Source organism: Pipra filicauda, unplaced genomic scaffold, assembly GCF_003945595.2.
Source record: "Pipra filicauda isolate LSUMZ 115617 unplaced genomic scaffold, ASM394559v2 scaffold31_size4109673_pilon, whole genome shotgun sequence".
NCBI classification, from domain to species: Eukaryota; Metazoa; Chordata; class Aves; order Passeriformes; family Pipridae; genus Pipra; species Pipra filicauda.
The window spans coordinates 3,904,202-3,930,222 of NW_024104443.1; the positions used below are offsets into that span (position 1 = coordinate 3,904,202).

The 26,021-nt window shown below is 42.5% G+C and overlaps 2 protein-coding genes across 4 annotated transcripts; both read left to right on the forward strand.

Annotated features, from left to right (window-relative positions):
- Nucleotides 1-727: 727 nt before the first annotated feature.
- On the forward strand, nt 728-6,526 carry PDCD2L (programmed cell death 2 like). 3 transcript variants are annotated; one of them, XM_027740174.2, is made up of 7 exons: nt 728-850; nt 1,125-1,285; nt 1,374-1,443; nt 2,449-2,846; nt 3,880-3,993; nt 5,725-5,873; nt 6,375-6,526. In XM_027740174.2, exons 1-7 carry the CDS (start codon nt 740-742, stop codon nt 6,503-6,505), a joined length of 1,134 nt encoding a protein of 377 aa, XP_027595975.2. In that variant the 5' UTR covers nt 728-739; the 3' UTR covers nt 6,506-6,526. The 3 variants fall into 3 exon arrangements, with proteins under 3 accessions (XP_027595975.2, XP_027595966.2, XP_039239627.1); XM_027740165.2 differs by lacking the exon at nt 728-850 and having other exon boundaries at nt 867-1,285; XM_039383693.1 differs by lacking the exons at nt 728-850; nt 5,725-5,873; nt 6,375-6,526 and adding an exon at nt 5,123-5,718 and having other exon boundaries at nt 867-1,285.
- Nucleotides 6,527-7,554: 1,028 nt separating this feature from the next.
- UBA2 (ubiquitin like modifier activating enzyme 2) lies at nt 7,555-25,204 on the forward strand. Its single transcript, XM_027740153.2, has 17 exons — nt 7,555-7,715; nt 10,871-10,954; nt 11,195-11,265; nt 12,384-12,448; nt 12,925-13,025; nt 13,171-13,292; nt 13,952-14,019; nt 16,797-16,918; nt 17,706-17,805; nt 18,357-18,517; nt 19,053-19,146; nt 19,244-19,356; nt 19,824-19,979; nt 20,518-20,614; nt 21,210-21,315; nt 22,095-22,231; nt 23,884-25,204. The coding sequence occupies exons 1-17, from the start codon at nt 7,572-7,574 to the stop codon at nt 24,171-24,173; spliced, it is 2,031 nt and encodes a 676-aa protein (XP_027595954.1). The 5' UTR covers nt 7,555-7,571; the 3' UTR covers nt 24,174-25,204.
- Nucleotides 25,205-26,021: the final 817 nt, after the last annotated feature.

Here is a 26,021-nt window from a genome sequence, read left to right on the forward strand (position 1 = left end):
AGATAAAAAAGAAACTAATAAAGACAACTCAGCAACTGTGCTGAAATCAGGTCCATCTGGGTAAAGGGTAATTCCAGCAGGGGCAGGTCACGACCATCGACTCACGGTCTCTGACCCAAAAGAAGGGGAACACTAAGCATGGGACTAATTAGAGTGAGAAGCGAGGGAATTATTAGCGAATTGAACACTAATTAATAAGAGAACTAGGTAACTTGTAGCCAACGAACCTTAGTGCCTTTTTTTGCTAAAGTGTATAAACAGTGAACAGCTTTGACAGTCGCTGTGCGGCCTTTGCCGCCCCAGCGCCCCTTCCTGCGGAGAGCTGGCAATAACCGCGGGGTCTGCGCTGTGCGCGGGCCGGGAGAGGAGCCCGAGCGGGGACAGTCCCTGCTCTGGGTCCGTCTGTGCGCGGTGTCTGTCCGGGGCTGGGACGGTCCGTCTGTGCGCGGTGTCTGTCCGGGGCTGGGAAGCTCCGTCTGTGCGCGGTGTCTGTCCGAGGCTGGGACGGTCCGTCTGTGCGCGGTGTCTGTCCGGGGCTGGGACGGTCCGTCTGTGCGCGGTGTCTGTCCGGGGCTGGGACGGTCCGTCTGTGCGCGGTGTCTGTCCGGGGCTGGGACGGTCCGCCTGCGCGCGCTGTCCCTCAGGGCCGGAGCCGCCGCCACACCCGCCGTGCCGCGAGATCCGGCTCCGCCCGCGGGCACGCGCAGGGCGGGCACGCGCGGGGCGGGTCGGGGCCGCCATGTCGGGCGGGCCGCCCGTGCTGCTCGGGCTGCGGGACGCGCCCATGGCCGGGCCGGCCGGGGCCGCGCCGCTCCCCGCATGGGCCACCAACAAGCTGGGCGGCTCCGCGGTACGGCCGGGGCCGGGCCGGGCCGGGCGAGTCCGGCCGGGATGGGGGGCGGATGGCGGGGCCTGGTCCGGCCGGGTCTCCGCGGTGGGCGGCTGGCGGGACCGGGCGGGTGTCAGCGCCGGGCGGGGGTTGCAGGGCCGGGATCGGCTGGTCGGGACTGGGCTGTGCCGGTTGGTGCCGGCCCGGCCGTGTCCCAGTGCCGTGCCGGTGCTGGGGGCTGTGCCGGTCGGTGCGGGTCGGTGCCGGCCGTGCCTCAGTGCCGCCCCGTTTGCAGGACTGGCCGCCGCGGGTGCGGGCGGCCCCGCGGTGCGGGCGGTGCGGGCGGGCGCTGTCGCTGCTGGTGCAGGTGTACTGCCCGCTGGAGCGCGGGCCCGCGCACCGCGCCCTGCACGTGTTCGCCTGCGCCGCGCCCGGCTGCGGCCCCGCCGCGCACAGGTGAGCCCGGGGGATGGAACCCGCGGCATGGGGGGTGTTCCTGCGGCTCTTCCCCGCTCACCGTGTCTGTCTTTGCCCCACGCCGAAGCTGGAAGGTGCTGCGCTCCCAGTACTCGCAGGCGCAGGAGAAGGAAGCCCGAGCCCAGCCCGTGCCACAGGTACCGCTCACAGCCTGCCCGCCGCTGCGCCACGGCTGGGGGGAGGCTTGGAAATAGAGCCACGGCTGAGCTGGAAGAGCTTCACACCTTATGTCCCGTTGGTTAAGTAACCACAACCTTTCTCCAGAAGCTGTGCTATACATTAGCTTCCAGTCACATGCGTGGTCGTGTGAAGAAGTCGTGTCACAGAATTTTTGACACCATACTACATTGTTTACTAGAAGATTAGATCACAGATGTAAGTTGTGTTAGGATGATTTTAAAGTGGAAATCATACTTCAGCTGTATGGTCAAAATTGATATTTAATACTTTAGTTAGTGGTGCTAACTAAACATCATTTTTCAGCTTCAAATGATTGGGCTGTACTGTGTAGGTTCAGACCTTTAAGATGTTTTCTTTATTTTCTAATTTAAATTTATTTTTAAAAAGTTTTTCATGAGTTTTAATTAATCCAACTGAAGTATTGTTAATGTACTTGTGAGAAAAAAATGCATATTGGCTTAAGCAGATTGGAAGAAGCAGGTGGCAGTCAAATTAGTGAAAACAGGCAGGAACTGTTTATTCAGCTGGGGCATTTGCAACATGAAATTTTGGTCTGTAAATGAGCTTTACTCTGACAAAATGATGGTGGTGTCATTATTGTTGTTATTACTTCCTTCCACATTCTGCCCTTGGACTTACCTGTGTGGCAGTAACTGTGCTGCAGCTGGAGGTCCCCAGCCAGCTGGCAGGTTCATGGCAGCAGGATGGACAAGGGCCACTCAAACAGCTGATGAATTCTTGTTCTGATTCTCCAGCGTGAGATGTTTCTTGCCATAACTGTTCTGATGTGAAAAGTAAACGTGTGTGTGTGATGGGAAGTAACACTGTGAGGAGAATATGTGAAATAACAGTGAGCTCTAGGTTAAGGTTTCAGTTTTCTCAGCTGTTAGGAAACTGTATTTTAAGTGCTTTAGGGTGGATGACTTGACAATGTTCTTTTCCCTTTTTTTGGGGGTTCTCAGAAACAAGGATCAAACTTTGCTGCAAAGGATTGGTGTGAAGAGGCGGATGACTGGGGAGTCAGTGATGCAGCAGAGCCTCCTGCGTGTGCCTCCCTGCTGGCCTTAGGTGAAGCAGTGAGCAGCTCCTTGTCCAGAGAGCTGGACTGTGCATCCCAGCTCCAACAGCTTCGCTTGGCTGAGGCTGCAGAGGGCTCAGGTTCCCAGGGCACACATCCTGCAGCCAGTGAGGAAATGGTAATGGAAACACCTGGTCCTGCTCCTGTCTTCCAACCCTTTTATATTAATGTGGTGGATGAGGAAGACTGCAGTGGCTTCCTGGATACAGACCATGCAGATGAGCTACTGAAGGAGTATCAGCAGAGAGAGGGGCTTGATTTGGAACAGATGATGTCAGAAAGGTGAGAACAGGTTTGGATTTCATGGTGAAACTGGAGGATTTGTGTAGTTTTCTGTGTGCTGACTGATGATCTAAATGGGACTGCCACTAAACCTGGATGATTTTGTTTGGAACTGGCTCCTTCAGGAACACTGGTTTGTTGGAAGAACAGAACAGTGCACCCAGTTCTGTCAAATTTTTCAAATTTTTTTCAAAGATGCATCTATTTCTGAGCAGTTGGAATGTTCTTGGGCTCTAGATAGAGCAGAGGACAATCTCTGGATCCAAACCAGGGTGGCTGAAACAATATCTGTGCTAAGTGGCATGGGTTTATATTGTGACATTTGACACTTTTTCTTTACAAGGCTAAAGCTTTTCTTATGTTGCAGTTGCATTTTGAAGAGTTCAGGGATTTAGGGATTTCTGGCTAGAGACTGTCATGATGGTAAGACTCCTGAAGGTTTAGTAAAGGTTGTCTGAAAAACAATTTTTGAATGTAGTTACTGAAAAAATTTTCTTAATAAAATGTTTAACTTAGGTGATCACAGTGAGCACTTATATCCAGGTCATTTGACTTTTCCTGAATTGTGGACAATGTTGAGTTTGTTTATAGCTAAAGCTACTGTCCTTGCAGAATCTGCATAGAACACTTGTCAGCAGTGGTGTTCCTGATGAGTTTTGTTGACTTTTATAGAATCATAGAACCTTAATTATGTTTGATTCAAAACTGAAAAAGACAACATCATAATTTAAAAAGTAGAAAAACTTTTGAGAAGTTACTAAAGGGTTTTTTTAAGGAATAAAGCTGGTGGATTTGAATCCCATGGGATAGTGTGAAGCACTGTTAGTAATTGTAAGCCACCAGAAACTGAAGAACCAGAAGCAGAATGTTCACTTGCAACCCCAATAGGAATTGTCTCCTAACATATATAGTTTTGTTTAGTGTACTTAGTGTAATTTAATGGGAGTGTATAGTAACCATTGCTTATTTAAAACATGCATGTCATACTGAAAACCTTATTGGACATCTTGTTTCTTTCCTTGTTTTCTTCCAGCTTTGCAGGTGAAGGTGGTAATGAAAAATATGAGAAGAGTGAAGTCAAAAGCTGGGACCACACGTTTCATAAATTTATGAAAAGAATATCTCTGTGTCCTGAACAGATTCTAAGGTAATCTAGTTGTAATGGGGAGATACAGATTATAGACTTGCATTGTTAGTACATCAAACCAAACTATTTCGTCAGAAAGATATGTATGCTTTTATTTCTTCATCAAAAAATTATTATGGTTGTTGCCATGGCTGTGTGGTCAGGCTTCAGTCCCTGGTTGGGCTGGTTTTGTACAAAGTCTTGAGTAGATGAGAAGCAAAGTAGGATCAGAGGCCTCAGCTCTGGCTATGGGAGACTTTTTTGACACAAGACCTGATGAGAAGACACCCAGACTGTCTTTGAAGACTCACTGAAATGCAGACACAGATTTTCAAGAGACAGTTTTGAGGTGGAAGTCTGGGAAGTAAGGTGGAACAGTGCTGTGCTGTTGGGAGAGGTCTCCCAGGCTACCTCCTCCTGTCAAATTTTGTAACCTGTTTGTAATTTCTAATGTCTCAGTCCTTGAGATGTTACTGAATTAAGAAATTACTTGTTTAAAAGCTTCAGTTCTGTAACAACTTCTTGTGCTGATCCCCTGCAGTCTTCAGGTCTTGTAAATGTGTTGCTTTCCCCAGAGCAGAAGCAGTGTAACCTCAGAGTAGCTACTCTCCCAAAAGGGGAGTTAATTCTGTGTGGGAGCATAACAAGGGGATTAAATCATAAGTCATTCATAGTAGCAGATAATACACAAGGTTTTCCTGGGTCACACCAAGTGTTCCAGGGAGTCCAGTGCTGCCTGGCTGGTCAGGCTGGCTCAGTGTAGTGACAAGACTTTTACTTTATCAAGTTTCCAGAATCAAGTGGAACCAACTGGTGCCTTTTTGATGGAAGCTGAAGTCTGAGGGACTGGTTACACATATAAGAAACATTAGGTACTTTAATTAATTAACTACCAAAGGTTATACAGGAGATGTAGTAACACAGAGTGCAAGTAGCATTTCTTACAGCTTTTCACTGGATCTATCACTTTGCAGTATTGTGCTCTTGGAATTTTTTATTCTAAAACATCACCTTTGGTGATTCCTGGGATGTAAAATATTAATTATAAATAATAAAATATTTAAAATAGTTAAAATCTAAATATTACATTATTAAAAATATATTTTAAAGTTTAAATATTTATATAACACTCATTATAATCTTTCCACAGCCCTCCCTTTGCCCTCCCTGGGTTATGTCAGTGCTGTTGGACTCCCACTGCTCCTGGGCTGTGGATCTTGTTGAGCTTCAGCAAAGCACACAGTCTCCTGCTTGGTGTTCAGTGCAAACCATCCTTGGTCTGGGTTTCCTGTTAGTTGTGAGGCTGTGAGAGCTCTTAGAAATAAAACACGAGTTTTGAGCCATAACTGCAGTGGGTTTGAGACCTATTCTGTGTTGAATCTTTTCCTTGAATCTTACCTTTTACTGCTACTATTTAGGATTCCACTTTTCAGGAAAGGGTAGTTTCCTTAATTAAATGAGTCAGGTACAGCATATTTTGGAGGTATCAAAGCATTTATCTCCTTAAAACCAGGTCTTTCCTAAAGATTTTCCACGTGTTGGCCTTCCAAGTATTTCCCCCTTCCCATCTTTATTCTTTGTTTAATGACTCTTTTGAAGCTCAGGCAACGATTCTGACTCATAACCATGGTTTTTACTTCAAGCAAGTTCAGAGATTGCAGTGAAACCAGAACACAGTTGCCAAGATGTCAGTTTTCCTGTCAAATTTAGGTGGTAAAAAATAATTATTTGTTCCTTCCTTTCTTCTCTTAGGTACTCTTGGGGTGGGCAGCCTTTGTTCATCACGTGTCCTCCAGCCAACATGAGCCAGGGCGTTCCAGCCTGCAGTAGCTGTGGGAGCAGCAGAGTGTTTGAGTTGCAGCTGATGCCAGCCCTGGTCAGCCTGCTCCAGAGTGACTCAGGTGCTGAGCTCTGCCTTAGTCCAGTCAATACCAAAACTGTCACCTTTTTGGTATTTGGATTGTTTCTTTTTCCCCACAGGCACTGATGTGCTTCACTACAGTGATCATGTTCTGTAGAATTCACTGTTTCCATTAGAGCTGAGAAAAAGGGAGTCCTCTGATTGCACCTTCACTTGCTCACCAGTGAACTTTAATAACTGCAACAGGGATCATTCCACGACCCTGGGAGTAATTTGTCTTTATTGCCTCTTAAAGGAGGCCTTGGAAAATAATAAATATTGTCAGATAAGATTGCAGACAATTAAGGAGCTCTTTAAAAATTCCAAGTCAGCTTGCTTTAAAACGTTTAAAATCAGAAAATGCTGTGTACATAGGAGACTGAATATGAGAAATAGTTTCTGAATTAATAGTTTCTGCAAAGATTGAAGTATAGTGGTAAACAATAGTCCCCAATTATGTCACTTTTCTTGCCTTCACCTGCCTTTGTTGCTTTGTTTTTAGGTCTGTCAGTGGAATTTGGAACTGTTATAGTTTACACATGCGAGAGAAGCTGTTGGCCAACAAATCACCAAACACCTCTTGAAGAATTTATTTTTGTACAAGAAGACCCAGATCAGAAATTATTTAAATAAATTGTATTTCTCTACATAGATGAAAAGTCTGTTGGATGTTTTTTCTTGTTGTGGGTTTTTGTTTTTTTCTTAACTACAAGGGAAAGTGTATAACAATGCAACAATCCAGTTGTGCTGCTTTAATTTTAAACTGCCTGCATTCTTCTCTGGCATTCCCTGTTGATTTGGGCTAAATTGCAGTATCTAAATTGACTGAATGGAGGAGTAATTTAAGTCAATGTCCTTCGAGCATTCTGTACAGGTTTAATGCTGCAGCATAAATTAGTGCTGTAAAAGTGTGTGCTTAAAATGAGGGGAGGGGGAGACACACAGACAGACAACAGGACAGCCTGAACTGGTGGAATGTGTTTGCAAAGCTACTTTTTAATAGAAGAATTGTAGCTTATGACATCAACTTCTAGAGGAGAGTTAGTTAACTTAGGCTGAGTAATAATAATAAATATACAAAAAATATTAAATATAAATATGTTATGTAGATTAAAAATATCATAGAATATGCTGAGTTGGAAAGGACCCATCAGGATCATCGAGTCCAACTCCTTGCCCTGCACAGAATAAACACCCCAAGAATCCCAGCATGAGAGGATTGTACAAATGCTTCTTGAACTCTCTATATAGTAATATAATACATAAATATATTTATGATCTAAATCTATTTAATATATAAATATATAATATGTATAGCTATATTATATAAATATATTAAATATATAAACATTACCTATATAGTGATATTGAATATATAAATATATTAAATATGTATGTTTAAAATATTAATCTATTCAAAACAAACACAAGTAAAGCTCTCGTGTTGCCCGGGAGCGCTGCCGTGGGTGCTCCCGCTGTGTCCGGGCCGTGCCGGTCCCCGGGTGCCCAGCGCTGAGTTCGGGGACGGGGGTTCGCTGACCGCGGGGCGGTTCCCGGCGGGAGCGGGACTCGAACCTGGGGCGCCCGCCCCACTCTGCCGCGCGGTCCTCCGGGCCGGCAGGGGGCGCGGCGGGGCGCGGACGGCGCTCCGCCCCGCGCGGGCCGTGAGGAGGCGCGCGGAGCCGCCGCCGTGTCCGTCATGGCGGCGCCGCTGTCGGGGCCGCTGCGCCTCGAGCTGGCCCAGGCCGTGTCCCAGGCGCGGGTGCTCGTGGTGGGCGCGGGCGGCATCGGCTGCGAGCTGCTCAAGAACCTGGTGCTCACCGGCTTCAGCAACATCTACGTGGTGCGCGGCGGGCGGGGGCCGGGGCGGGCGGGCCGAGCCCGTGGGGGCGCTCGGTGGGGGCGCGGGGCCGGCGCGGCCGCTCCCGCCGCGCTGTGAGCGCGGGGCCGAACCGGACCCGCCCGGCCCGGCCCGACGCGGCCCGGCCGCCGCGGCACCGCCGGGCCGGGGGCGCCACAAAGGGCCGCGGCCTGCGCGCCATCGCCGCCCTCGGCCCCGGCCCCGCCGCGGCCGCTGCGCCGCCTCCCCCGGCACGGCACGGCCGCCCCCGGGAGCCGGCCCGGGCAGCGCCGGTGGAACCCCCCGGCACACCGCGCTGTCCGCCTCTGCTGCCCGGCCGTGTCGGGAAAGGCTGGGCTTTGCCCGGTGCCGGCGTGCCGGGGGTGGTCGGGGGTGAACTGGAGCGAGGAAAACCCGCGGGGAGGGGAGTTGTGTGTTCCGATACCGGGCTGTAGAACCGTCAGCGCTGGGATCCGGTTACGGCGCGTCCCGCGGGCTCCTGCTTTCACTTTTGCTTCCAGATATTAATCTGAAAGTGTGTGGGAAGGGCAGGTGTGTGTGTGTGGGGGGGTGATGGAATCGGGATAGAGAGAAATGTTGTCGGCAGAACTTGGGTTACCCGGTGTCCAAACCTGTATCGATTCCTTACTGTAATGAGGAACAGCGCATGGTTTCAAATCCAGCTGGAGCACAGTCTGTTCCCTTGAGTACCTTTGTCCTGCCGAGTGTGCCCAGGAGTCACACCTGGGAGTTTGGTGTGCCAGGCTGGAGGAGTTTGGGGTTGTGCTCAGACGGGCTGAGCAGAGCAGCTCGTACCTGCAACTGTGTCAGCTCGTAGAACAACAGCTACTGGTTTGCCGTGTTATCTCTACAACTCAGACTTTCCCACTGAGATACGCTTAAAACACATTCTACAAGTTTAAAAAGTAATTCCAGGTTGTCCCTTTTGTTTAGAGCCTTTCCAATTTGAACATTGTAGCAGGGAAATAAACTGTAGAAGAGAGGAAACCTGCATTTTCTGCAGTGTTCCCCCTTTTTTCCCCACCTTACCAAGTCAGTTGTGTCCTCCTGCAGAACATTACAATAGAGTTTAATAGCTCCTGATTTTCCAGTTGTTCATTAGGCATAAATCTCCTGCTTATTGTTTCACTTATTATAATTTAGGTTCTGGTATTGTCTTTCAAGGCTGACTTGGTTGAACTCCATTAACTTAAGTACATGTTGGATCAGAGCTGTCTTCATTTAACAATATCACTGGCAGTGTTTCATGCAGGACAGTAATAGTTTATTAACATAAGGAATGGGTGGGTAGAAGACAAGGTGAGAGCAAAAAAATAATAATTATGCAAAGAGGAAATTTGCTATGGGGGAATAAATTGCTTTTGTCAATATTTGTGATATTGTTGAGGGTTTTCCTTGATTGTTAAATACTAACAAACCTGAACACTTGAAAATACTTTATATTTTTATAAGTAAGTTGTGATTTTAAAAAAAAAAAAATACTAAAAAAAATTAGTAGTTTTGAATACCAGACAACTCACAAATATGTGACTTAATTATACTGTGTTGAAAGGCTGTTGTCCTTAGGAATGGAGAATAAAATGTAGTTACTCAATATCCAGATCTGAATTAAGAACATGATATATGTTCTTAAGAAGTTCTGATGCCTTTTCTTCCAGCTGACTAAAATGGTAGCTGTGTAGAAGTTGTTTAATAGGTGAACTGTTAAATTTTGATCATTTTGAGCTGGACTGGAGCTTCTGTTGAGGTCTAATAGTCAAGTTTTCTCTCTGGAGAAAACCTTCCTTTGTCTCCTTTACCCTGTTTTTGCTGTTTGCAGTGGTATTTTGTGTCCCTTTGTCCTCATCCCCAATTAAAATACTCAAAGTTTTCTGGGTAGTGGAAGTTTTAACAGAGTTTTACCCTTAACTGTTTTCCCTTGAGGTTCTTGCTTTTTTTGGCTTTGGACTAAACAAGCTTTCTGAGTGTGTCTCAGGAGAAAGAAAGGAGGTAGAAATGTGTTTTCATGCAAATACCATTTTCATTAAAAGATACAAGGCTATGGGTAGTTACTCTGATACTGTGGGTGATAAAGGTTAACAGTCTCTGCTTTATAATACATTTCTAAGGCATTGTATCTTTTCTGTTTGCTCTATATTCACAAGTGCTTATATTTACTGTTTCAATAAAACTCTTGAGCTATTGCAGTTCTTAGTATATTAAAGCTTAGTCCTTAAATTAAAGATATTCCCTTCAGAAAACAGGAATTTTAATCTCGGAGTTTGGATCTTGCATGCAAAGCATGTTCCAGAAGTGTTTTTTTCATAATTCATAAAATGAGAAGTGTATGAGAACATCCTCAGTGTCATGTTTACCCTTCACACTGCACTGTCAGGCTGAGAGGAGTGTGCAGTGAAAGTGTTGCTGTGTTGAGTTTGTCACCATTATCTGTGGGAATTGTGAGAAACATCTCTGATACTCAGAAAAACTGTCCCTCCTCCTGGTTACAAATGTTAAGGACAGGAGAGGACTTCTAAAAAGAGTCACTGATCAGAGAAACTGTTTAATTAGAGGAAAAGTAGTAACAAAACAAGGTGGTGGGGGTTACAGACATTTGAATTTTTGCTGTTCCTGTGCACATATTAATAAATAGGAACAAGGCTTTTAGGGGAATTGCAGACATGGCATTCTTTGAGGTTGTACACCACAGGTGTTCTGTGCTGTATGTTTTTAGACACCTTGATTGTGTGATTGGATATTTTTATTTTGTAAGCAAACTTCATTATTTTTTAACATGCACTTGGGCAGTTAGTCCTGTGACAGCCCGTAAACCTCGTGCCCTGCAGTGTGTGTGTAAGATGGTGATGCAGCCCGTGGTTCAGTGATGCAGTTGCTCAAAGCCATGTTCATTTGTAAACTGGTTGGTTTGGAGCAGCCTTTCCTGCACCTTGGGGAAGCCCAGAGCAGTGTTCAGGGTGGGATTCCTGAAGGTAATGAGGTGATAATGTGCCTGTCCAGTTGCTCTAGTGCAGATCTGACACCTGAAAAGGGGTCTGTACAGTTTCTGCATTTTGGTCTCACCTTTCCTTCACACTCTGTTCCTGATTTTGTTCCTTCTGTTTCCGTGGAAGTGAAATGCCTCTCTTGTTTGTTTGTAGATTGATTTGGATACTATTGATGTCAGCAATCTCAACAGGCAGTTTCTGTTTCAAAAGAAACATGTTGGAAGATCAAAATCACAGGTGAGGAAAAAGTCAAAGCTCAAGTCTTCTTGCTCAGTGTTATTTTATGGATAGTGTTAGAAACATGTCCCGATGTAGTTTCTGCTGTGCAGAGGTAAGTGTTGGTTGGTTATCATGGCTATCCACAGCATTAGGGTAGCCAACTTACTCGATACTCAACTGGTATCAAGTCTGTCTTTAGAAGGAAGGAAGAAATAATAAGTGTTTTTTTTGTTTTCTTTTTTTTTGTTTTGTTTCTAGGTTGCCAAGGAAAGCGTGTTACAGTTTTGTCCAGAAGCTAATATTATAGCTTACCATGATAGCATCATGAAGTATGTTTGGTTTTAAGCTCTAATTCCATGTTTTGATTTGCAAGTACTGTGTTATTTAAATGCTACAGTGGTGTGCTTTAAGGTATTTTACAAAGCTTCCTCAGTAAGGAGAAACAGCTGTAAATGTGAGCCTGCCACACACCTGAGTGTGGATTTTGCATGAGTTTTAAGCTCTGGTAGTAAGCTGTAGTCATTTGCTTGTGTCTGTTTTTCATTTTACTAGCAACATTTGCCATATAAGAGTCCACACTGTAAGAATGCCCTGATGTATTGAGCAATAATTAAATTAAAAGAAATGCAAATGTTGAGTCTGCGATTAAAAAAATTAAGTCCTTTTCGTGTGTGTGTAGGTAACTGTTGTTTAGGTATGCCCCAAACTGTTAAAATTTAGTCTTTGTGAGCTGCAATCAGTGAACAGAGTACAAGAATATGTAGATTTTCATTAGCTGTTTCCCATGTTTTAATTTCTATTTGTCCAGTTTCTAAAAAATAGATATTCTGTAACACAGAGGTTTGAACTCTGATGTTACAGTTAGCCAGAAACACTGACTCACTGCATCCTTCCCCTGAAACAGTAAAACTGTTAATGCTGTTTCCTCTTTACTGTCCCTTCTTTTCCACCTTCTTCTTTAAATCAGAGAAATGCAGTGTAAAGATGCTGAAGTGTCAGGATTTCAAATCTCAGTCTTGGCTCCTGGAGGCACAGTCAGAGCTGTGGAGCTATCTCAGTGTAATGAATTATCCACAGTCTGATGAGCTGTGGTAATTACAGTGTGCATGTTTTAGCCACAGCTGATGGTTTTTAAGGTCAGTTACCACAGCTCAGCCAATTTACTCATTAGGTCAGAGTAGTTTAATCACTTTTCCTTGTCTGCCCGTTTCATTGGTCAAATTAGTACTAATTGCAGTAGCTTCCTTCCAGCAGCACAAAATTCAGGCTGTCACCCAGCTTTAAAAGGGGCAGGAGACAAATGGGGCAGTTAAAGCCTAGCTAAATTTGTAATACATGTAATGTATCACATGGACATCAGTCCAGCCTTTGCATGTGCAGAGTTTCTGTTGTGGATAATGCCCCAAGTTTGCTGTGCCATTTCAAGTGCTGTTTTTCTCTCCCTCAGCCCTGACTATAACGTTGAGTTCTTCCGCCAGTTCACCTTGGTTATGAATGCTCTGGATAACAGAGGTGAAGTTTGCACTGTGCTTTATACTGGGAGATGTTGGTGTTCTTAGAAACTCAACTGTAACTGTTCCTCTCTTAGGTTCAATCACAAGTATCCTCTTAACCCACCTGTAGTTGGGCTGAGCCTTGTGTGCTTTGCTGGCAACTTGAAGGGCACTTAGTGCTCCTACAGGTGCTTTGAAAAAAACACGATCTGCTACATTGCTGCTTTCTGGGAACTGATGAGTGTTGTGGGTGCACACGTAGCTTTGTGGGTACATATGTAGCTTTATTCAGTTGAGTTACTGTGTTTAATAATGTAAATATATCTTGTCTTAATGGGAAAACGGACTTTGTGAAAATGGTGTAGTGCTCTGTAATGAAACAAGGCAGATTAAGGATCAATGTTTGCATAGAAAACTAGTTTGAATTTGGAGAAGTGAAACTTTTTTTTTTCCCTAATTATTCACTTTTTTTCTTTAAAAACTCTTGATTTGCAGCTGCCCGTAACCACGTGAACAGGATGTGTCTGGCTGCTGATATTCCTCTTATAGAGAGTGGAACTGCAGGCTACCTTGGACAAGTAACAGTTATCAAAAAGGTTAGCTTGTGTGTTACTCTTGCCACTGCTATTTTGGACAACAGGGAGTTGGCTGTTTAGAGATAAAGTTACAGTTCATCTGTTAATAGCTTACACTATCAGCAGCCTGCTCAGTGTGACAAGTAAATACTTCATTTTTCCCCAGGGAGTGACAGAATGTTATGAATGTCAGCCTAAACCAACTCAGAAGACTTTTCCAGGCTGCACAATCCGAAATACGCCCTCAGAACCCATCCACTGCATTGTGTGGGCTAAGTATTTGTTCAAGTAAGTGATTTTTTTTTTAAGAAGAAGAAAATAGGTACTGTGGTTCATTCTTCTGGTTTCTAAACCTACAGACAAGACATAAAATGGACACACTTTTTTAAAATAAATTGTAATGGATTTTAGATTAATTTTACATTATAAACTTTAAATTTAAAGTTCCTTGACCTGGGTTTTGGGGTGGTTATTTTTTTTCTTTTAATATAAAGAGGGAAGGTCAATTAGGCCTTGTTTTAATATCACAAAAAGTAATGGCAGAGTAGTTTGGCCCAGCAGTGTAGGTTGAGGTTACTTTATTTTTCATCTTTGTGTGGAGTTGAGCACATTTTTCAGTTTAGTGCATGTACTAACAAGTGTAAAGTTTGTTGGAATCTTGGATATCCCACAGGTTCTAAAAATGCCTTCAGTACTGCAGTCTAAATATAAAGCTGGGTGAATTATTGAGTGAACTCTTTTGCTAAATTCATTTTTGTATTGAGCACTTTGTGTTGTCAGTGTTAAGTCCACGTGTGATGAATCCCAAAAGTTTAAAAAGCAATATATGAAGCGGCAGTCTGACAGCAAGAGTCCTCAAATGGATATATATTCATTAGCAAATACTTCAGTCTTTAACCAGTGTGCTGAAATTCTAGTGTTGTGGTGTTGTTCTTAATATTCTATAGCCAGTTGTTTGGAGAAGAAGATGCTGATCAAGAAGTCTCCCCTGACAGAGCTGACCCTGAAGCTGCCTGTGAGTGTGATATAAGCTGGTATCTTACCCCGTTACTGAAATGTTCTATTTCAGAGGTTATGACTTGTTTCTCTACATTTCTTCAGATTAGAGTTCAGCTCCATTTTCTTTTAAGAGGATTCTATTTCCTGTACCCTTGGACAACAAGAGTTTGGGGAGTGTTAGCTGTAGTCTCCCTTACAGACTGTGATCTACACTGTGCATAATTCACTTCTCTCCTTTCACCTCTTATTAGATCTTTGAAACAATGTCAGTGTGTGTTAGGTAAGTCAATCTGTGGTGCCTACCAGAGGTTTTTTTCATGAGGAATGTGTAAAAAATACTCTTCGAAGTGACAATAGTTTAATAGCTTCACCTGTCAGAACTGCAGCCCTTGTGGGCAGCCTGAAACATTATTGAATGGTCCCTTCAGAGCAGGGTGTGCAGTGGGTCACTGTGCTCAGAGAGCAGCTGTGAGGAACACAATCAATGCACTCACTAAAGTTCCAGTTCCACATCCAGGTGTAAGATATGAGAGAGATAATAGGTTTGTGTATGTTTGGAGTCTCCTGCTCCCTCTGCAGCAGATGGTTTTCCCCATGTGCCCAGGAACTTAAAGTGAAAAGTGAGCTTGAAGTGCAAATGAAATATCACTGATCTTCGCAGGGTGATCTTTTTTCCCTTACACATTTGGAAGTGATGGAGCCTTTCCTTCCCTGCATCTGGAGAGCTTTTCTTCTGAACAGAGGACTGAGTGATATTTGTAGTCATTGCTTTTTCCATTCTTAGCTGAGGGATTGCAAGGAATTACAGGGATTGTTTGAGCTCTTCTAGCCTTCAACACCAGCATTAATCTACGTGAAGAATATGCCCATTTTGAGTGATGTTTTTGTAGCTGTTCAGTATTTTTCTGTAAGGACAGTAATCATAGTTACTGTGAGGTGGATAAGCATCATTGTTGGTTGCTTCTTTTGGATCCTTTGATAGATAAATGGACTTTTGGAGGGGAAGCTTAGAGGATCCTCTGACTCTTCAAATTCTTTGAACATCAGATAGGGATCACTGGACAGGTGGTTCCTATAGGAAGTGCAGAACGAAATAGATGAGTCTTAAAAAGAGTGGCATATAAAATAACTTATAACACTGGCTGCTGGAGGACTTGAAAGGTAGCAGACACAATGCCACTTATTTCAGCAGAGATAGCAGGGCAGCTCCAGGAGATGTGATGGCAGCCTCGTGTCTGCAGTGGTGCTGCCGTGGTCACACAAGGGGTGTGAGTGCCCAGCTGGCAGCTCCCACCCTGCAGCCCTCACTTGCTGCCCCTGCCCAGGGGAGGAGAACCACACAAAAAGGAAAACTCACAGCCTGAGACAAGAACAGTTTAACAATGGAAACAAAAAAGATGTAATGCTAATACCAATGATAGTAATAATTGGAATGAAGAGAGTGGGGAGGGAATAAAACTGGAGACAAACCAGTGATGCAGCTGCTCAGCACCCGCTGACTGGTCAGTGCCCAGCCCCTCACAGCCACCTCCCCCAGTTTGTGCTGAGCTCTGGAATATCCCTGTGGCCAGTTCAGCTCAGCTGTCCTGGCCCTGCTCCCTCCCAGCTTCTTGTGCTCCTGCTCCCTGGCAGAGCGTGGGAAACGGGAAAGTCCTTGACTCAGAGTAACCTCCTGGCAACAACTGAAGCAGCCTGTGATCAACATTATTACTTGAATCCAAAACACAGCACTGGACCAGCTACTAGAAAGAAAATTAACTCTGTCCCAGCCAAAGCCAGGCCAGTCAGGGAAGAGTCAATGCAACCTTTGTAAAGGGAAGTCGTGCCTTGCACGGCTCTGGGGGTCATTTGAAGGGACCAGCAGAGGAGGAGCAGAAACCAATAAACCTGGGGAGGAGCAGATCTGTTTGGTTTAACCATTCTGAATGTGCAGGGACCAGACTCAAAAACTCAGGTTGTGAGGAACCTGAGGGATATAGGCACCCAAGGGGAGAAAAAAGGGTGAAGATCCTGAACTGCTTGAATGCTAGAGATAAATGGTGATTAGAGGAGTGTCTCAAGGGAGATGTGTGCAGTTCAGCATCAATGATTAAGCAAAGTTACCCAGAATAATAAAGATGAGGAGTAACTGCAAAAAGTAGTAGAAAGGTTCACAATACAGAATGACTGAGCAACGAGACATGAAGCAGATAAATATGAAATAATGCAAATAAAGCACTGGTGAAAGGGGGAAGCATTCACAAATTTAAAGTGATGGTCTCTGAGTTGAATTTTCTCATTCAGTCAGGATGTTACTAGATAGTTTTATGAAAACATCAACCTGCTGCTTATTAGAGATCATGATGGCAATTGTTGGATGTGACTGGGAAAGAAAGAAATGATTAGCATCTGTATATGGAATTTTTTTGTAAAAGAATAACCAGAGATAGGAAGCTGACTTTTTTTTCTCAAGTCCTAACCAAGCTAAGACTCTTGGGCTAGGAAAAGACTCCTAAAAGGGGGTGGTTAGATATTTATGAAATCCCAACACTATGTGGAGAAAATTAATGGGAAACAATTTTTCCTTTTTTCTGCCAATGAAGGAATTGGGTGTCATCAAGTTAAATCAGTGGGTTGCAGAGGCAAACAGGAGCAGGCACACTCTGTCTAATTCAGCTTTTGTTGGGTGCACTAAAGCCAATTTATGGTTCCTGCATAACTTTGGTTATTGACTTGGGAAATATTTGGATGGGCTTTTCCTTTTTTTTTTTAAATTATTTTTAATTAAAATATTGCTTATCACTTCATTAATAGGGGAGCCAGCAGAAGCAGAAGCCAGAGCACTAGCATCCAATGAAGATGGTGAGATTAAACGTGTTTCAACTAAGGAGTGGGCTAAATCAACTGGATACGATCCAGTTAAACTTTTTACTAAGGTATCTTCTTTATCCCAGATAAATGTCTTTATTTGAAGTGTATGAGGTGCTTTAAAGTCAAGTCAAAACCCAGCTTAGACACTTAATGCTCTCCATCAATTCTGTGATATTTTGCTGTCATGTTGGTCTCTTGCAACATTTGCTCATTTTTTGGCATTCCATGTGCATCAGTACAGGTGGCTTCAGCAGCTTGGCCATACTGTAGAGAAAAACCCATTTGAATTGCTTTTAACATGAAAAAGTGTGTTTGACTTCTGTAAGATGTCACTGGGCATAACGGGAACCAATGTGAGGGCCTAAAAGCCATCAGTCATCTTCTGTGTATAATCAGGCTCTGGCATAAGAAAACAGGAATTGGTTAAGGAGTTTTTGTTCTAAATAGTTACTGAAAGTGGATAAATACAGAAAATGAGTTCATAGATAGTAATAACTTTCCTTTGGAAAGCCATTGGCATGTAGGTAAGAGTGTCTCAGGGAGAGCATACAAAGAGCTGTAGTGATGGCTTCAGTAGGCACATGAACCCCCTGTTTGGACTGCTGTTTCTTGATTTTCACTTTAGTCCTCCCCAGATTAATCAGAGCTGTGTCTGCTCAATGCAGTGAGTGTTAGAAAGTGGGGGATGAGAAGTTTTTAGAATCTAGTTTTATGTAGTTGAGAATATTTTCAAGGAGAAAATCTAAACCTCATAAATCTAATCCTGACTTTCCGGTTTCACAGCAGATGTAAAAATAAAGTGTGTCTTTTTTTTTCCCCCCTTTAATTTAATTTTGTTTTCATGTTTCCTAGCTTTTCAAAGATGACATTAGATATCTGCTGACAATGGATAAGCTGTGGAGGAAAAGAAAGCCTCCAGTGCCACTGGACTGGGCTGAGGTACAAAAGCAAGGTAACTGTCCCTCCTCCTGCTGTGTATTTTTAAGTTTTACCTGCTATTTTTTAATGCACTTCTGTGATATGTACATTTTTTTTTTTACTGTCACAGTTGAGTACTGATAAAGAATATATTAATTGTTTGCAATTCCTGAAGATTTCAAATTTTTCTCTGTACAGAAAACGTTTTTCTAAGACTGTTTTGCAGCCATTACTTCAGATACTCAGTATTGGCTGGAGAAAATACACATTTAACAAAGTTACATGTCAGCTTATTCTAGGCCACCTTACCATAAGCACTGATAGATTTATCTCTGAAAGCCGAGGTTTGTTGAAAGTTTACATTTGCTGTAATTTGTGCATGCCTGGGTGACTGATACAATAGCTGCAGTTGCAATTTTAAATGCAGATTTGTTGTAAAATGTTGGGGCTGCTGTAGGTTAAGGATACTGTTCTTCAATTTAGAAAATATTTAATTTTGCTGAAATTGGAAAATTATTTGAGAGAAGTACTGTGGAATTTATAAATATTGCTGATCTTATTTATTTTTCTTTTTTTTTCCCAAAGAGCAAAACGTGTCTGACCAACAAAATGAATCCTCTGCAGTGTTGAAGGATCAGCAGGTTCTCAATGTCAGGAGCTATGCAGACCTGTTCTCAAAGAGTGTTAAAACCCTGAGTCTTCACCTGGCTGAGAAGGCTGATGGAGAAGCACTTATATGGGATAAAGTTAGTTTGCCATATATAAACTCTATAAAATCTCTACATATGTAGCACAAATGAGTTGGGCTCATTGTTTCATTCCAAAATAATCCTACTTAGAACAAAAGCATTTCCTCACTGAAAGCACTTTCCAGATAAACACATGTATTCTTTAAACACTCTATATTTTGTAACTCACTGAGGGTAAGGATTGACTGTTGTGATGTAAAATAACTTTTGCATTAAAAAAGTTTGTAAATATGGGGGGGCAAAGTAGTAAAATATTATTACAGCAGATAGTAAAAATACTTCTTTCTGAAACACCCAATGTTTCAAACTGTTTGCTTCAGTGTTGGAAATGTTTAAAACATTGTAACATTTAAAGTATTACTGCTCTGTCTAAGCACACCATCTGAAAGGGGAAATACGTTGATTTTGAACTGGAGTAGTGTACAGACTTTTTTTAAAGCTTTCTGGGTTTTAAGGTTTTAGGAACCATGTGTTGCAAACTATTTCCAATGAGTATTCTGATTTTTAAATGCTTTTTGCATTAACTTGTCAGGATGACCCTTCTTCCATGGATTTTGTCACTTCTGCTGCAAACCTCAGGATGCATGTTTTTGGAATGAATATGAAGAGCAGATTTGATATCAAGTGTAAGGATAAAATATAACATTGTTTTATTTAAGTAATAACTTACACTTCTTGTGTTCATTTGCTGTTAAAATCTGCATACTCTTGCTTATTTTGCAGCAATGGCAGGAAACATTATCCCAGCTATAGCTACTACTAATGCAGTAATAGCTGGTCTGATAGTGCTGGAGGGTTTGAAGATCTTATCAGGAAAAATAGACCAGTGTAGAACGGTAAGTGGGAAAAGGAGATTTTCCTTTCTTGTTATTTACTATTTCTTGAAAAGTTACATTTAACATTTTTTTACTCATATGTGGCTTCACTGTCTCTCACTTGTTGCTTCAGTAGATTCTGGAGGTGCTGAGAACTTTCAGTCACAATGTAAAGAGAAGTGCAGGTGTCAAGGCTCATTAAATTGCTGTGGTTTGCTGAGGATTTGGTGCTGGGTAGGAGAGGGAAGCAGAGTGCCCTCAGTTGGATGTGGCTGTTCCGTGTTGCAGATGTTTGGCACAGCTGCTCAGTCAGCTCAGGGGGCAGTGAGGACTGGCTGGGACAGGACTTTCTCCTGCCCAGCAGGAATGTCAGAGAGGAGCAGGGAACACACACTCTGTGAGACTAAGAGAAGAAACCTGGAGCAAAGCAGATTTTAGACATGCTGCTACTTACAGAATAACTTGTTTTCTTCTGTTTTGTCCTCAAGATTTTTCTGAACAAGCAGCCGAATCCCAGGAAGAAGCTGTTGGTTCCTTGTGCTTTGGATCCACCAAACCCTAACTGTTATGTGTGTGCAAGTAAGCCAGAAGTGACTGTGAAGCTGAACGTGCACAAAGTTACTGTGTTAACACTCCAGGATAAGGTAAATCCCGAGTCAGATACAGCTTTCATTGTGATCCTAATACTGTACATTTTTAAAGGTAGGCTTTTGTTCATTGTGTTTTGACTGAGCATCATCTGCTTATATTTACATTTCTCTCAGCTGCAAGAAGAGCTGGATTAACCAAGATGCTTCTTGCCCATGTGTGTTCTGTGTCTTGTGAAGGAATGTTTGCATTTGGTAATTTTTTTATGGTTTTAAAGCCTATTCATATCTGACAACAACAAACTAAATTTATATTGCAGTTGAATAGTTCAGTAGCCACATTGCAGTTGTTTAGTCACAATTGATTTGTAATTCTGTCGTTTTATGAAGTATTCTAAAAAACTTTCCAGCATATCTGAACCTGGAGATATCAGACATCAAAAATATAATCAGTTTGTTCAAGGAAGTGGAAAAAAAGAAAAGTATAGGCTTTCAGTAGATGCCAGGATAATAAAATCAACATAATTCAAGGTTCTTTTTTTATAAGTGTGTTTAAGTCAGATAATTGATTAAATAATCATATTTGTATTTTCAGATACTGAAAGAGAAATTTGCTATGGTAGCACCAGATGTAGAAATAGATGATGGAAAGGGAACTATCCTTATCTCTTCAGAAGAAGGAGAAACAGAAGGTATGAGTACTGAAGGCTTTTAGATAAGAGTAGACAAAACCTTGGAAGAAACCATACAAAATATGTGCATAGCAGGTGTTGCAGTGTTCATCCTGTAGACTGATATTTAAAGAGAACTGGATTTGCAAGTGTTTTGAGTGGCCTGAGAACAGGCAGTGGTATTGTGTGCAGGCCTGCATGTCCAGCTTTCCTGCAGGAAGTACTTCCAGGATTCCTCTCCAAAATAGGTACCTGTTTGCAAGCCCCCTTCATTTTGTGGTTCTTAAAGGGTGGTCTGTTTATGATGCTTGTAGGCACTACTGAAATACAGATATCATCTCCAAAATGTTCCTAAATGTAATTGTGAAGAGCTTGAACACGATGCATGAGGGGTAAATAAGTCAACGTAAGTAGTTTTAACTCCTAACAGGCTTAAAAGTCAGCTTTTACTTTAAATATAGCTCATAAAGCTTAGTTTCATAAGCTTATGTTCATAGTTCATAAGCTTATGTTTCTACATAAAACTTCTGGAGTATTCCTTTCATCATATTGATTCAGGTGTAAAGGATCTTTATATAAATAGCTGTAAACACTGCAGGTTTTATTGTTTTTGTAGCAAATAACCACAGGAAGTTATCAGACTTTGCAATTCGAAATGGCACTCGACTACAGGCAGATGATTTCCTGCAGGACTACACTCTGTTAATCAATGTGCTTCATAGGTAAGATTCTGAAATAATGATTTGGGATGTGTGTATGTAGAACAGTTCCACAGGGGTTTTTCACTCAGAATTTAAAATACATGAACGAAGTTCCAAGACTAAGCTGCTGAAAACAAATGTAGAGGTAAAAGAGGAATTGTTGTTTTTTTTTTTATGAAATTATAGAGTTTAAGGCTTTTTGTTTGGTTTTGTTTTGGGTTGTTTTTTGTTGTGGTTTTGGTTTTTTACAACAGCATCAGAAAGGTTTCTTTGAATAACTTGTCATTACACAACATAAAAACACAGTGCAAAACCAAATATACTTTTGGGGAAACAACTAGCAAGAAACTGCCATTTGAAATAAAACAAAATTTAAAAAGGAAAAAAACCTGAGGTAATAGATCCTCTACTCGACTACCTGTGTTGAGAAGTCACTTTGAAATAACTGGTGAGTGTGTGTAACCCTGGATAAGTAACAGACACGTTATAGACAGTAAATGAACACACTGCATGTTCAGGGAGAATAGGAGTGGGACATTAAGGAAGAAAGGTGAGCTCAGGTAATGATTTTTCTGCCTCCTGAGCATGTTAAAGCCTGGCCCTGGGAGGAACAGTGTTTATGAATGGACAAAGCATGAATTACAAAGGAGGACTGACCAGCTTTGCCTCTTTTTCGATATGTTTATCTCCTTTTGTCATAGTTGCAGGATGCTGTAATACTTGAATGATGTTTTCTTTGTGAAAAAGGCAGGGTTTTGTTTTCTCCTGGGTGTTCCAAAGCATATGTGTTTTTTCTGCAGTGAAGACCTAGAAAAAGATGTGGAATTTGAAGTTGTTGGTGACGCCCCTGAAAGAATTGGCCCTAAACCATCCGAACCACCATCGAGGAACATCAGCAATGGGAGTGATGATGGAGCACAGCCCTCAACATCAACAGGTAAATAACAGGGTTTGGTATTCAATTAAACCAAATAGTCTTCCAACAGTGCAGTCCAATTAAAGTAGCTGTCTTCAGTTTTATGACTTAACTTTGCCAAAACAAAATAAAAGGCATTTAAGTTGCCTCTGTGTATAACTTGAGATATTAAATGGAAAAGTGCACATTTACAGTTGTTACAAAATGCACAGAAGTTTACAGCAAATACAGCTTGAAATTGTATTATTTACCTGGCAAGGGCCTGGTGGGGTGTCAGCTTAAATGCATCATTTGCACAGTGATTTAAATAAAGTTAGACCCTTCCTAACTCATGGTCACACTGCTGCTTGACAAAAAAGAATCAACCAAATTTATCACTTTCTCCCTAAAGAGAAAGGACTCTGCTCTCAGGAAGAAATACCATCACCTTCCTAATGTGGACTTTCTTTGAACACACTCAAAATAGCTTAACTTAAATGCACATGGAATGCTTAAGGAGTGGAGGCTAATGAACTGGAAATGTCACACTGTTTGACAGGGACAGTGTATGAATCCAAGGACTTGCTGTGGCAGATGTGAGTTAGGGATCCATAGTTCTGTTTACACTGTGGGATGCTGTTCCTTTGCCTGGCAGATTAAAGCAGACAAGTATGTAGTCACTTGCCTCCTGTTTCAGGGGAGACTAAATTTAAAGAACACTGCTAAAATTTATTTCAAATTATATTAAAAAATAACAAAAATAGCATAAAATTAGTTTTTACAGTGAATTTGTGCTTAAAAACAAACCAAACAAACTAGATGTCTTATAAGTTCACATTTGGTTCTGTTTTGCCTTTTTATACTATCCATTGTTATCCTCTAGCTCTGTAAATCTGCTCACCCTTCTACTTCTCCCTTTCTTTGTGGGTTCTCTCTCATGGAGTGTGGCCTCTCCTGGGAGTTCTGCTGAGTGTGGATGGAGAGGAGAGGCTGCACTACAGCTTGGGGTTTGGAAAAGTTCTTTTCTCAAAAACTGCTCCAGGCAGCATGGGATTGTTCTGCTTTGTGCATGCAGAACAAGTTACAGAGTCACAGAACATGCTGAGTCAGAAGGGACCCCCAAGGATCATCCAGTCCAACCCCTGGCCCTGCACAGGCCCAGCCCCAGGAGTCACCCCCTGTGCCCCAGAGGATCATCCAAACCCTCCTGGAGCTCTGGCAGCCTTGGGGCTGTGCCCACTGCCCTGGGGAGCCTGGGCAGTGCCCAACCAGCCTCTGGGGGAAGAACCTTTGGCTGAGATCCAACCTGAGCCTGCCCTGACACAGCTCCAGCCCTTCCCTGGCTGCTGTCCCTGGTCCCCCCAGAGCAGAGCTCAGTCCCTGCCCCTCCTCTGCCCCTGCCCAGGAATTGGAACTGCACTGAGCTCTCCCCTCAGTCTCCTCTTCTGCATTTCCCTAATTCTTGGGTTATTGCAATATTTTCCATACCTTTGGTGAAGAAGGAATAACACTGTGAAAGCCATATTTTATAGTCATTTCAGGGAAATCGAAAACCCTCTTGCAGTCGAATAGCAAAGAACAGGGATAAAGAATGTTCCAAGGTGGATTTCTTGTATTAGAGACATGCTTAATGTTGTGTATGAAAATCAGTTGGAGGGCAGGCTGTCTTTGCAGTATCCATCTGTGTTTTGCAGCTCCAGATCAGGACGATGTGGTGATTGTTGACTCTGAAGATGAAGGTCCTTCAGGCAACGCTGATGATGAGGTGGAGAACAGGAGCCGCAAGAGGAAACTGGGCCAGCAGTGTGAGTGTGGCGGGGCAAAGAGGGCTCGTGCTGGGCAGGGCTCAGACCAGGACGACCTGATGATCGTGGATTCTGAGGATGAAGGTACTTCAGGCAACGCTGAGGAGGAGAACAGGAGCCACAAGAGGAAACTCGAAGAGAAGGGCTGCGAGTACGTCACCACCAAGAGCGTGTGCTGAGCTGGCAGAGCAGGAGCAAGAGCATTTGATTGAACACACAAATGCCCCTTGACAACATGATAATGTAATACTGTAACAGCATATGGTGTTGGGATGTGAAAAATGTCCAGAACTAGACTAATGTTAAGGCCTTGGTTCAAAGTGAACACCAAATCACTGGCTTAAATAATTTGTGTCTGCTTCTCTTGATGGTAAAGCTCTCGTATCACTAGACTTGTCCAGAAATGTTTTCCATGTTAATTCCATATATTAAATGTAATAGAAACATAGCTTATAAATACTTACAGATAACTATTTGCTTAAACAATCATGGAAAAAGCATGTTATTTCTGTGTAAATACCTCTTAGGTATCACCCAACAGGGCAAAAACAATGTCCAGTTGTTTAGTAAAATCTGATGCCCAGATTTGAAGCAACTACACTTCTAGTTTTTCAGTGAGTACCTTTGAAGTTTCCCAGCAGTGGCCTGCCTGCACATTTACTTATCCCTTATTCCATGTGTGAGGGCTTCACCTCCAGCATTCACACAGTCACGGATGCTTGAAGAAAAACATTTTTAGCCTAGTCCTAAACATTTTTCACACCCTGAACAAGTAAAGAAAAAAATTCAACAAAGCAAATTAGTGCCATGTTCTAACAGTGTTCTCAAACATCAGCTGGCACTGTGTACATTACTGTAAAACTGTTAATTTACTCCAGTTTTTCAGCTCGTACTGCCTGGTATGTCAATGTAAGAAGCAAATTTTTGTGTATTGTTACAGTTTCAGGTTATTTATATTTGATGTTTTGTAAACTCAGATACTACTACTATACTGTACATCTGATGGACCAAATAAATAACATCTGAAATACTTGCTATATTTGCTTGCACAGTCCAAGATTATGCTGACTTATGGGATTTTACAATGTATAGCCTTCAAAAATTACTGTATTATTTCCATTTTTCTAAACATAACCTAGTAGTACAGAACTTAAGCTTCACTTGTTTGAGGTGAAAGGGGAATTTTTTTAATAAAACTTTTGTGAATGTTTTTTTTTCTTGGACAATCAATTATTGGGCTGTTCAGCTGAAGCAGTTGCACCACCACACACATGCTTTCACCTCCTCCTGCCTTCAGAAAGAAGAAATCACTGATTTTTATACATTACACTTTGTGTGTAGGACAAAAGTGCAATGTTTTGAATCAATATCTTAAAACCTACTGCATTTGTGGGTGTTGGTAGGTCTCTAAACTATCAGTGCTGGTTCTTAGGATGCATTAATTGGCCATTTCTGTCATTGTACCAAAATTATCTTCCAGCTTCCAGGTAGTGAACCAAAACTGCTCCTATTCAGAGGTAAGTATGCAGAGTTGGCCTTGCAGAGCACAGCAACTGAGCAGCAAGATTTATTCTGTTACAATTTGCAAACTGAATGACTTTTAAACAAAATTACAGAAGGCAAATGTAAAAACAAAAAAGGTTTTGGTTCCTGCATCTGGTTCTGACAGTCATGGTGTTGAATTGCCAGTGCAGTGCAGAACTGCTTCTACGAGGCAATTAATGTTTTATTTCTTGTTTTAGGCAGTAATAGTCATATGCAGTGGCTTGTTTGGAGGCCTAATACTTCACTGTGCAATTAAATCCTTTTGAGTTGGCTGCTGCTTGGCTGGCATGAGCAAAGACTGAGAAGTAAAGCTGTAAATAAGAGGCATTACAGGAAGGATTTTCAGTGCTACAATGAAAAACTTCCTGCCATAAACAGCTGAAGCACTAGAATTTAATGTCTAATGACATCTTCCAAAAGTTAGGGCTGGCATGTTTGGGTTTTAAGCTTGATTAAAAATAAAAGTATTGATTAAATTTAGC

Bases quoted from the DNA above. Each gene is read 5' to 3' on its own strand.
- PDCD2L (XM_027740165.2), top strand. From the start codon at position 903: ATGGCGGGGCCTGGTCCGGCCGGGTCTCCGCGGTGGGCGGCTGGCGGG. The intron at 1,286-1,373 runs GTGAGCCCGGGG...CCCACGCCGAAG, and splicing joins TGCGGCCCCGCCGCGCACAG to CTGGAAGGTGCTGCGCTCCC. The intron at 3,994-5,724 runs GTAATCTAGTTG...TTCTTCTCTTAG, and splicing joins TGTCCTGAACAGATTCTAAG to GTACTCTTGGGGTGGGCAGC.
- UBA2 (XM_027740153.2), top strand. From the start codon at position 7,572: ATGGCGGCGCCGCTGTCGGGGCCGCTGCGCCTCGAGCTGGCCCAGGCC. The intron at 13,293-13,951 runs GTAAGTGATTTT...AATATTCTATAG, and splicing joins TGGGCTAAGTATTTGTTCAA to CCAGTTGTTTGGAGAAGAAG. The intron at 19,980-20,517 runs GTAAATCCCGAG...TTGTATTTTCAG, and splicing joins TGTTAACACTCCAGGATAAG to ATACTGAAAGAGAAATTTGC.